This window comes from Tetrahymena thermophila (genome assembly GCF_000189635.1).
Source record: "Tetrahymena thermophila SB210 genomic scaffold scf_8254579, whole genome shotgun sequence".
NCBI classification, from domain to species: domain Eukaryota; phylum Ciliophora; class Oligohymenophorea; order Hymenostomatida; family Tetrahymenidae; genus Tetrahymena; species Tetrahymena thermophila.
In genome coordinates, this window is record NW_002476350.1 from 333,351 (window position 1) to 345,578 (window position 12,228).

Below are 12,228 nucleotides of genomic sequence, written 5' to 3' on the forward strand. Positions count from 1 at the left end.
TGCTGGTTGCTTATATAAATATGTTTTTTTCTCTCTTAATAAGAAATAATTTAATCTAATAAATTTTAAAATGATTAAGTGAGGTTATTAAGTAAAATAAAATCAATGATTTTGATGCTAAAATTAAGTTTATATTCTTCCCTTTTAATCTAAATAAAAATTGTTTTTTACTATCTTCATAGTAAATAATATTAAATAAAATTTAAAAGAATTAACAAAAGTAAAGAATTAAATGAATATGATGTTTAAATTAAATTTATATCATTACCTTGTTCAAAAAATACAAATTTTTTTTACTCTATTTATGATAAATAAAATTTATTAGAATTTAATTATAAATTAATTAATTTATAAAATAATGATAATAAGTTACATTTAAAAATTAGTAATAAATATTTCAAAGATAAAATACAAATTAACGAGTAATAAATATATTATAAATAATAATAAAAAATTAATTAATATATTAATAAATATTAAATTTAGTCATTAAAAAAATTTATACTTATTTAAAACAAACCTTTATTTATTTTTTTTTTAAGGTGTTAATTACAATAAAATAAGCTCAAAAATTTAATTTGCTGATAAATAATGAAAATTGCCTTTAGTTATCTAAATATTTTATGGATTTTTCCAATATAAAAAGTTGGAGGAAGGTAAAATAGATTAATTTTAAAACAAAATTTTACATTTTAATTTTTATAGAGAAATTCGAGTACATTTATAATAATTAAATTTGTAACTTATTTAATTTTTAATTTCGAGAATAAATGAAAAAAAAGTTATAATTTGGTTTATTGAATACGGAATTTGTCTTAATTTATAATATGAAATACCTTATTATTATTCAAAATAAAGTCTATATTTTCAATATTTTGATGCTTTACAATTAAATAAAAAATAATATACATAAAAGTTATTTACAATCAATTACAAGTCATTTCTACTTTGATAATTAATTAATAAGTAAACTAATCTTATTTAAAATAATAAATTATATTATTCTATCAAATAATTTATTAAGAAGATAATGGGCTGTGGAATAACAAGAGAAAGTGAAGTCAAGGAATCTTTAAACTAAAGAGGTGATGGTAGTGTTTAAAAGGTTTCTGATATTAAGGTGAATAATCTAAATTTCATTGATGAAGCCTCAAGAAAAATAACAGATGATTATGAGATTAGTGAAATAATCTACTTCAATAAATTTGTAAAATCAATTGAATCAATCACTTTCAAATAAAACAAACAAACAAACATTAAAATGAAATTTAAGAAAGTATAACTAAATTGATGTAAGATTCTTTATTATTTTCATTTTAAAGGGCCATGTGAAGAAAGTAGTTAAAAAAGATACTAAAGAAGAAAGAGTCATGAAAATTGTCAACAAAAAATATGTCGATAATTCTGTAAACAATTTTAACATCACAAACGAAATCATCTATCTCAGTTAATTAAGCCATCCAAATATAATTAAAGCTTATGAATACTACAAAGATAGCATCAATTACTATTTTATATTTGAGTTTGTTGATTCTGGTTCTCTAATAGATAGAATAATAGAGTGCGATTTTTTCAGTGAAAAATTAGTCAAAACAGGTAGAAATTAAAATATTAATTAATTTTAATAATAATATATAAATAAATAAATAAATTAAAGTTGCTAAATAGGTTTTAGAAGTCCTTGCTTATATTCACAATAGACATATTGTTCACAGAGATATCACTCTAAAAAACATTTTGATGAACTCTTTTAGCAAATAATAAGACTTGTAAATAAAAGTATGAATTTATTAAATATTTAATTAAATTGATTATCTATCTCCCTTCATTAATAATTCTTATATTTATTTTTTAGATTAATTAAATAATCAAATTAAAAAATTAACCATTAAAAATATATCTATTAATTATTTGATACAAATAAATATTAATCATTAATACAAATCTATAAGATTTATTTCTGGTTTTAAAGTAAATGCATTAATTTATGCAGGAAAACATATGAAAATTATTTTTTTTAAGTATCTTAAATTTATAAAACTTTGTTTAATTAATTCAGTGAAATAGTAAGCAACAATCAATTATTTATATTTAACTCAAATTTTATAATTTGTTTTCTAATCAAAGAGTTGCAATTTCATATTTTCTTAAATTAAATTATTTTATATTAATAAATGAAAAAATATTTTAAGCTATAAAAAAAGTATTTAAATTTCCTCTCTCCAGCTCGATAATAAAATTTTTATAAAATTTTTTTTAAATAAATTAGATTATTGACTGGGGTAATGCTACAAATATTTAAGGTAACGAAAATCTCAAACAAATAACAGGAGAGCTACATTTCAGAGCTCCAGAAGTACTTTCATAGAGCTACAGCTATGGTTGTGATATTTGGAGTTTAGGAGTCGTGATTTACACTTTAATAGAAGGGGAAGTTCCTTTTGTAAAAAAAACAGAAGCAGAAATAATACAATCAATTAAGAATGAATCTCTAAGTTTTTCTTCATCGAATTGGGAAAATGTTACAATAGAATGCAAATAGATTGTGCAAAGTATGCTATAAAAAGACCACAAAAAAAGACCAAAAGCAGTTGAACTGTTAGAAAATAAAGTAAAGATTAATTTATATGTTAAAAAAATATAATTTTTATTTTATTTAGTGGTTTAGTGATAATGAGACTGACAAAGAAATAACAAAAAATAAATTTGTTGAAAATATGACTTAGGTTAGATTTATTTCAGAGCAATCAATAGTTTAATATGAATTTTATTATTTTACTTGATTAGTTTTAAGCTTATAATGTCTTACAGCAAGCAACGATATCATATATAGCAACTCATTAGATTTCCTAATTTGAAAGGTCAAGTGTCGCTTAGGTAAAAATTCATTTAAGAGATAAATTTTGTTAATTTATTTTTAACTATAAAGTTGTTTTAGAAGCTAGACACAAATCACACTGGATCTTTAAGCAAAGTATACTTATTTTTATAGTTTAATTGAATCTTGAAATTTAATTACTATTTAGGAAGAGATAGCATAAGTGTGTAAACTATAATTTGGATAACAACTTACAGAGTCTTAGATCAATGATATATTTGAAGAGCTAGATATTGATAAAAGTGGAAACATTTCTTATAATGAGTTTATAACCATCGTAAGTAATAAATAGGAGCTTTTATGTGAAGAAAATGTTGCTAAGGCATTTAAGTATTTCGATAAAGATAATAGTGGTTTTATAACATAAGATGAACTAAAAAGGTCACTTGGTTATAGTTTAATATCTAAAAATGAGAAAGTTTGGGAAGAATTTATGTCTAAATGTGACTTAAATGGAGATAATAAAATCTCTTTCGATGAGTTCAAAATTCTTGTAAAAGGCCTTAAATCATGATTTAATATCAAAATTTATTAGCTTTTTTACTTATTAGTTTAAAAAATTTTAGTAAATAAAAATATTTAAAACTATATCAATCTTGTAAATTTTTTGCAAATCAGCTAAAAAGAAACTCATTAAAGAAAAAAAATTTATATATATTCCATGTTATGTATGTATGCACTTAACACTGAAATTTAAAAGATAAGGCATAATCTTTTAATTATTTATAAAATTATTGATTTTGTTGCTTAATCAAATAAATTGTGATTATAGTGAATACATGAAAGATTTAATTTTATTAATTTTAGAGCAGAATCAAAAAATATTTAATTATTTTTATAAATTTGATTAAAACAATTTTTAAAAATAATATAAAATATATTTTTTTATTATAAGGATTTAATAATTTAATAATTTTTTATATTTCATGAGAAATCAATTATGATGGAAATATCTAATTTAATATGTTTGTTTGTTTTTTTGTTCCGATAGAAACGGATCTATTTTTAATTATGGCGCTCATTTTATTTTTGAAATTTCTTGAGAAACTTTTGTTTGTTTTCAGATTTTTTGAAATGTTTATTAGAATTATTTTAGACTTTTATATTAATTAACACTTTAAACTAATAAAATAATTTAAAATAAATTAATTGCCGAGCAACTAACTAATATTTTAAATTTAAATCTACAATCAAAAATAAACAGGCAAATAATCAATCAAACAAATCAGTCAATCAATCAATTAATTTAATTATCAAGCTTTCAGTAAGTAAGTAAAATATAATAAATCAAAATTATAAAAATGCAATCTAATTCTGTGGTAGAAAAAAATATTTTTTAAATAAATGCTGAGAAGGGAAATATTTTCTTCCTTGGCCATTAAAAGGAGCAAAAGTAGATAGAAGCTCCTAAATTTTTTGCCACATTTGAGACTCCTTAGGTATTTGAAAATAATTTCATGATATATATCTTAATTTTTTAGTTTTAAATAACATTTTTTTTGGTTGAATTCTAACTAATTAATGTTTTTTGAAAGTAAAGGTGAAAAGATCAAACTCTTTCTTAGAAAATATGGATACTGAATACAATAAAAGTTCAGTAAAAAGGGAGTTAAGTCCAAGTTTACTTAGCGAAGGTTTAGAAATGGAAGATCTCCATTATTATATTGATTAGCGATTTGATACTACACCAAAGATCGACTCATATGTGTGTGGAAAGAAAAGAAGACTTAAACATCTAAATAATGAAGACTAACAATCATATAATAGCTAAATAAATAATTTAAAAGATTCAGAGTAAAAAAATGAAGAAGTGTAATTATAAAAATAATTAAAATTTATTTATTGAATATGATGCTATAAAATAGATTTTAGAATATGTGTTAAATATTTATATATATTTTTATATGCTTTGTGTTGGTGTGTGTGCTTATTCGATTTAGCTTCATATAGATTGATAAGCAAGAGAGCAATCGATCGATCGATTGATAGATCAATAGATCAATCAATCATTAGTTTCTTACCTAATTAATTAATAAATTAATTGATTGCACACTATATTTTTATATATTAATTATTAATAATATTTTCGAACTTAATAAAAAGTTAACATTTTAAAATATTGTCTCTTTGCATATCATATATATGTAATAATTAAATGTGTACATTTATTTAGTTTATTTTCTCGACTTTCCAAAATTCTCATAATGTATTATATATTTAATAATAAATCAATCAATCAATTATCATTTCCTTTTTAGAGATTAGATAATTATTGATATATCAATTATCAAACACCATAATACATTATAAATATTTAATTTAATTAAATAAAGAGGAGATTTTACAAGTAAAGTAATCTTAGCGCAGATTTATTAAATAATATACAGGCAGGCAGCAGTTATGAGCATTTAAGAGAATAGAAAAGAAGTGTAAGTTTCGCGCGAGTATAATTTACTAACAAGCGGAAAGAATGATAAGCCTAGTTATTTAAATGGCAAGCACGCTAATAAATTAAATTAAGATTAAACTGCTTCGTAACTAGAAAACTCTTGTAGCGAAAATAATATTTAGTAATGTGGATCCGTGTCTAATTCAATTGGTCATCAAAATTCAGCTACTGCACCTTACCAAAGAAACGGAAATACTTCAAAGCAATCGATTAATGGCAAATCTGCAGCAGAAGAAAAGAAAATAAATGATGAAAAACAATAAAAGAAAAACGATTATTCTGAGATTTAATAAATTTTGAAATCATGTACAACAGAAGCAAAGGGCCTTCAAGATTAAGATGATGACGAAGATGATGTGGAATTCGAAATTGTTTCATACGAAGATTCTAGCGAAGATGAAGAAGAAATGTCTAAAATGAATACTGAAGATGAAAATGAAAAAAACGCAAGTGGTAATCAAAGCTAAGATGAAAAAAAACCTGAAGAAGCCAAAATTGTAAAAGCAGCCATTTCAGAATAGCCTTAGTAAAATTAATAGTAGTAATAAGAAAAATAGATTTAACAATTAGGATTGCGCGTTAATACATCTTCAGAAAAAGAAGATGAACATATTAAAAATGAATCTAGTGAGGAGGATATCTTCTCAGAATACGCAAAAATCGGTTCAGGATATGCTTAATTTAACCTACCAAAACTTTTGTAGGATATCAATACAATGGAAAATCATAAAAAAGAGGCAGAAAATCAAAGCACTTAAGCTATATAGAGCCAATAAAATGCAACACAACAATAAAAAGATTTGTCTTCCACAATAGCAGTAACTAATCAAACATTTGACAAAACGCGCAATAAACAAGCACAGAATAAATCAAGTACTGTGTAACAACAATAGAATCAAGAATAATAACATAAAACAGTTTAGCAGCGCATTTAATATTGTCATCAGCAGCTATCGCAAAAGAGAGTTATAAACACTAGATCAAGTGGGGCAGGATCTAAAGGAAATGGAGGATTGACTGCTGGAAAATCAAGTTATAATAATTAAAATAATACTATTGGAAATGACTACCAACCTAAATATATTTCTTCGAGAAAAAGAAGAGCTGTAACCGACCCTGAATTAGAATCACTAGGATTATTAAATAAAAGAAGAGACACCAAGAACAACACTAGGTACTACAACGAAGAGAGTGAAACTACCAATCAAGATTTGGAAGACGATAATGATGAGAGTGAAGAAGAAACTCAAAGAAATAAAAAGAGGTAATAGCAAGCTCCAAAACCAAAGAGTGTGACAAAATCTAGTGCAAGAAATAGCGAAACCTCACATCAAAAACCTTAAAATACATCTGTGCAAAATAAAAAGAAAGCTGAATAGAGTCAAAACGTAGCAGATGATGATTATCCTGATGTGCCTATAACTTTACCAAAAGACCAATAAATGGAATTGTTAAAATATCACAAGAGATCAAAAAATTATCATGGTACAGCTAAATAGTTTGGTATTTCTCATGAGGAAGCTCGTGTCATAGTGAAAAAGTTAAAAAAGGAATACAGATCAATTACAAATTATTGAATTAAGAAATGTTTTTTATAAAATTTATTGCTACTTAATTAGATAGTTAAGATAGATAGCTAGCTAGCTATTCAAAATTAAAAAAACAACAAATAAATTTATAAATTCTATCTTAGTTTAAAGGTGTTTTTTATTAGAAATGATGCTTATCGATTTAATTATGTGCTTAAAAATCAACAAAAATAAATTATATTAATTAGCTGAGCTTTTTTTAACCCCTTTAAATTAATTATTTACAAATTTTATCAATAAAAGTTGATTTAGCAATCAATCTATCTCCTTTACTTTTAAAAAAATTAAACACTAGAATTATTCTATAAATCTGTTAATTAACAATCAAACAAACAAACTAACTAACTAAATATAAGCAAATATCAAAAACTCGTTTTAACTAAGAAAGATAGAATTGCTACATAAAAATAATTAAATTCATCTCAATTTAATGTACTAATTTATTATTTATAGTAATAAAATTTAAAGAGTCCTCCTACCTTATAAAATTAATTTTAATATTTGTTTTTACAATACCCATTCTATTGTATGTATATATATATATTTGAGAGAAGATTTGAAAAAATCAACTAACTAAATTTAAATAACTCACTTTCTATCTATCTATCTATCTATCTATCTATCTATCTATCTATCTATCTAAATATTCATACTTTTATTTCATATATGTAAACTAAATAATTATGTTGTATCTGCCTATTAGCAATTAATTTATAAGATTAAATTTATCTGAATCATTTTTATTCTTACTGCAGTAAAAAGATTTTAATATTTATAGGAAATCCATAATATTATTTTTCTCTTCATAAACTTTAAAATTTATTTATAAAATACTTGTTTCACAATGTTTTTTTTTGTCTTTGATTTTTAATAAAAATTTGATTTTATTTATCTTTGATATTCATTAAATATTTATTAATTACATTTTTTTTTTCATTTTTGTTTTAACAAGCAATTGATTTATTTAATTATTTTTTTTGTTTTTATAAATCAATTTTTTCAATGTTAGCATGTATTAGTTTTACTTATTTTTATTATCAACAAATCAATCTCTAAAATTTATAAATTTAGCTTTAAACTATTTATTTTATACACTGGCTTAAATTTTATAAAAGAATTAATTAAATATTTTATAGATAATTTTTTATCTTTTGTGCATTATTTAGTCTTCTTAATAAAATATATTTTATTGTTGCTTCTTTTTATTCATTATACTTTATATTTTCATTTGATTATAATAAAATATCTAATTTAAATATTCAAAAATGAGAAATAATAAGATTTTTAATTTTAAAATTAAAAGTGCATTTTAATTTGATAGTTTCTTCGTTTAACTTTATTATTAATTAATTAATTTAAATTGATAAATTCCATGAAAATTAGAAAAAATTTATCTCCTTTTTTTTTTTTTAATTTATTTGAAAGTTTATAATTTAATTTGTAATAAAAATTTGATATTTTTTTCCTAAATTATGTCTAGTATCAATAAAATTATTTGATAAGAAAATAAATGAAAAAAATGAATTTGTTATCATCTTTAAAAATAAAATAAAAACGAAATTATTACTGAACAATCAAAATCTGTATGTATATAATATGAATAAAAATCGATAAGTTATTTATTTGATAAATTAAAAAAGTTATTCATAGCCTAAAAATTGTAGATTTGATGAAAATATAATTACAATTTATACTTATTTTATATGATTATTCGCTTAAATAATTTTATTTTCAAATAAGCTAATTAATTAGTTTTAAATTAAATATTTCAAAGAAGACTAAGGACATCTGAGTAAATTTCTGTCATTTTTTTATTGAGTTTTTAGTATTACTCAGTATAATTCTTTACAGGAACAACTTCGTTGATTGTAATGTTATCGCCATTAATATCGAATTTAAGAATAGGAGTAGGTAAAAAGAAACGAGAAAGAACGGTTTGTTCGAATGGAGTTTTCAATAAATCGCTTGTTTCTCTCTTTTCATATTGCTTTAATAAGTTCAAGAATTCATCCTTGGAGACATTGACTATGGAAGCTGCCTTTTGTAAGTTAATTTTACTATATAACTTCATGACAGTGGCTAAGTTGTTAAGATTTTAAACAACCTTAAATTCCTTTGTGAGCTTTTCCTTGGCATTTATTATTAAATCAGAAGTATTTTTGTTAGTGATATCTTTGAAGCTATCTAAGCTCTAAATGGGTTCAATCAACTTGGGGCAACCGTAATTGAATAATTCGTTAAAAGTTTAAATGTCGTATCTTTGGAGCTTATCGAACTTGTCAACAATTCTTTCCTTTTCGTTTCTATTTTGGCTGTTTTATTTAGAAGTCTTAATTCCAAGATCCTTAAATTACCAGAAAGTGCTTTCAGAAGCTTTGTTAGGGTAGAAAACTAAACTGATAGCGAATAAACAAACAGCCTTTTCCAATTATTTCATCATATTTTCAGATTAAGAAGACCTATTTTTTATTTATTTTAATTTTATTTTTGTTCATATTTCCTAAAAGATTAATTTCTTACTTAGTTAAGAAAGCCTTATATTTATTCATCATAAGACAAACAGATTCCAAAACCTTAACAGCTTCTTTGTATCCTAAAATAGTTAAAATTAAACAATTAGCAATTTTATTTAAAGTTTAGGCAAACGATAAAATAAATTCCAATAAAAAAAACAAGCAAAATTAAAAATAATTTTTAAATTAATTGAATAAACTAAATTAAATAATTTATTTAAAAATGAATGAATTTTTTACTTCCTGTCATAAGGTAAGCAAAACCTGCATAGTAAAAAAGATTGAAGTAAGCAGGAAAAGCCTTAGAGAAGATAACCAAAGAGTCAAAATCGAGGTTTTCAATGGACTTAATAGCAGCATCATAGTTTCCAATTAAAACATTAAGTCTTAATTGACCTACTAAAGTAAAGAAACCGAAATAGTGAGAAGTAGAGGTAGCTTCCTTAAGAGTCAATACTCCCTTTTCAAAGATTTATGATTTTTAAATAACGCTGGTGAAGTTTTCATTAATATTTTCTAAATTCCAGAAAGTCAAATCTCTTGAATCCTTAGCTAAAATTTCCTTTAAACCTATGATTTTATTTTTATAAATTGTAAGTAAATTTATATTGAATCTAAATTTAATAAGATTTTTTATATTTTTAAAATATTGTTTTTGCTTTTATATTTAGTATTTTGTTTGTTTGTTTCTTTATTTATTTAATTTATATTATACAACAAATTATTCAAATAAACCTAGTTTTTATTCGATTTTAATTATTTCTCTTAACTATCTTTAATGCTAACTCTATAAATGTCATACTGAGCTTCATTTTAAAAACCCTCCTATGCTTTATAGAAAACCTAATTGAAACTCTTGACATAACTCTAAAAATAATGATTATTCATTTTCTTTCCTTTGGTTATAAATAGATTTCTTGCAATAATCTTAATGACTATAATTGCTAAACTTATTGAAATAGGTTATTGATAATGAGAAGATTTTATTCGTTTGTTGCCATTTATTAATAACTTTTTGTTTGTTTTGTTTGTCTCTTTAATAGTGAATGAATAAATGTGATAAGTTAATTACCTTAATCTTCTGGCTTGATAGTGTATCTCCATCTGCATGCAAAATAAAATTGATAAATGTATTCATCAATAATATCCCAAATCCAAGGAACAGGAAGAGGGAATTCAGTTTATGCGTGGATAACTGTATCAAAAATATCATTATAGTTTTCCCAAGAGTTGCAAACTAATTCAGCGTCAAATGAATTTTATAGACGGGCAAGAGCGTGTCTATAGCACAATTCGCTATAAAGATAAGCAATATCGATGTCGATTTCTTTGTCTTAATATAATTCAATTTCGTGAGGAGCGGGCCATGCAGATTCCTTAAAGACAGAAGAGCATATTTTATTGAATTAAACGTCATAAAGAACGAGTAAACCATCAGTATTCTTTTCTTTAATTAATTTGTCTAATTCATTTATGAATAAAACTGCAACCTACATCTATACTTCTGAATCGCTGCTGGCAGAGTAATAGCTAGCAAAGATATCTTGAGAGGGAACCTTAATCTTGAAATTTGGCAATTCATCCAAATTTACAGGTAATTCGTTGCTTTCTAAAATGCTTTGATACTTGCTTGTGCTCATATTTATTTTATGCTTATCTATTCAAATGTTATTTGATTGATTGAATAATTGTTTTAATCTCTATTTTTAATCTTTATTTATTTCGCTTTTATTTTTCTTTAGCTTCTTTTTTATATGATTTTTCCTTCTATCAAAGCTAATAATATAAACGACATAACAAATAAACAACAAGCAAATATCTTTCTTTTTATTAGATATTTTTTACTTGCTTAGTTTCTTCCATTCATAATTTGGTACTTCATTCTTCTTCTTCTCCTCCTCCATTACTTTCTTTGTCTTTATTCAATACCCTACTAACCTCCTTGATAGTCTTTCTAGTAAATCTACCAATAAATCTATTACAAAATCTATTTTATTTTCATATAATCATAAAAGATATTTTATGCTAAATTTACTTTATAAAAAAAATATATTTTTTTTTTATAGCTTTAAATATTCTTAAATAAAATAATGATATTTTTGATTTACAGCTTAATCAATCTTTTAAAATATTAAAATTCATTATTATTGTTAATATCTTTAAACGAGTTGGATGCTTCTTTTATACAAAATTAAATTATCCTTAAATATCTATTTTATTATTTTTATTTACTAAATAGTTTTTTAAAATTATTATTTTAAAGCTTGTTAAAATAAGATTTAAACAATAATCAATTACAATCTACTTATTAAAACTTTTAATAAAAAAAAAAGAATAAAATCTACAACTAAATTTAAAAACATAATTGAAAAATTTAATTCAAGAAAGAAAATTTAATGATGTATTTATAATAAATAAAATGACACTTATTTAATGATTATTGATTAAAATAATTCAAAAATTTGCAAATTAAGATATAAAAAATTTAAATTAACAATATACTTTACTAGCATTTTCACATAATTTCTAATTTAAAAATTCTTTTTTAAAAACATCCAATAAATATAAAATGTTGAGTTGTTAATTTAGTTGAACAAATAAGCATATAAATTAATTCTTTAATTTTATAATCTATTAAATTGTTTTGATTGTTACAATTCTAAACTTAGTATAAAGGTATAAATAATAATAAACCATAGTCTAAAAATAAATATACTAATCAAAATTCTAACAAAAAATTTATTAAAAGAATAAAATAAACTAAAAATCAATACCAACAATTAAATTCAACTAATATAA

General features: G+C 22.4%; 5 protein-coding genes across 5 annotated transcripts in view; 4 read left to right on the top strand and 1 right to left on the bottom strand. All coding sequences in view use genetic code 6, as the record gives it.

The window, feature by feature from the left end:
- The window catches only part of TTHERM_000667030 (hypothetical protein), a gene marked incomplete at both ends in the record, with an annotated part of 353 nt that extends 117 nt beyond the window's left edge, over positions 1-236 (top strand). Inside the window, 2 exons of the mRNA XM_012798595.1 lie at positions 1-78; positions 210-236. The exon at positions 1-78 is cut by the window's left edge and continues 117 nt beyond it. Of these exons, the coding sequence (XP_012654049.1) occupies positions 1-78; positions 210-236 (105 nt within the window). The remainder of the gene's footprint in view (positions 79-209) is intronic.
- A 794-nt stretch (positions 237-1,030) lies between these two features.
- TTHERM_00668030 (calcium-dependent kinase) lies at positions 1,031-3,392 on the top strand (the record flags this gene model as incomplete). Its single annotated transcript, XM_001020072.2, has 8 exons — positions 1,031-1,207; positions 1,323-1,596; positions 1,658-1,779; positions 2,270-2,611; positions 2,661-2,726; positions 2,788-2,877; positions 2,930-2,974; positions 3,027-3,392. 8 exons carry the CDS (start codon positions 1,031-1,033, stop codon positions 3,390-3,392), a joined length of 1,482 nt encoding a protein of 493 aa, XP_001020072.2.
- A 787-nt stretch (positions 3,393-4,179) lies between these two features.
- Positions 4,180-4,724, top strand: TTHERM_00668040 (hypothetical protein; the record flags this gene model as incomplete). Its single annotated transcript, XM_001020073.2, has 2 exons — positions 4,180-4,317; positions 4,419-4,724. 2 exons carry the CDS (start codon positions 4,180-4,182, stop codon positions 4,722-4,724), a joined length of 444 nt encoding a protein of 147 aa, XP_001020073.2.
- A 296-nt stretch (positions 4,725-5,020) lies between these two features.
- On the top strand, positions 5,021-6,904 carry TTHERM_00668050 (transmembrane protein, putative; the record flags this gene model as incomplete). Its single annotated transcript, XM_001020074.4, has 1 exon — positions 5,021-6,904. The coding sequence occupies one exon, from the start codon at positions 5,021-5,023 to the stop codon at positions 6,902-6,904; it is 1,884 nt and encodes a 627-aa protein (XP_001020074.2).
- Positions 6,905-8,684: 1,780 nt separating this feature from the next.
- TTHERM_00668060 (RNA polymerase I-associated factor PAF67) lies at positions 8,685-11,069 on the bottom strand (the record flags this gene model as incomplete). The annotated part of the gene is made up of 4 exons (XM_001020075.2): positions 8,685-9,375; positions 9,437-9,509; positions 9,670-9,999; positions 10,502-11,069. 4 exons carry the CDS (start codon positions 11,067-11,069, stop codon positions 8,685-8,687), a joined length of 1,662 nt encoding a protein of 553 aa, XP_001020075.2.
- Positions 11,070-12,228: the final 1,159 nt, after the last annotated feature.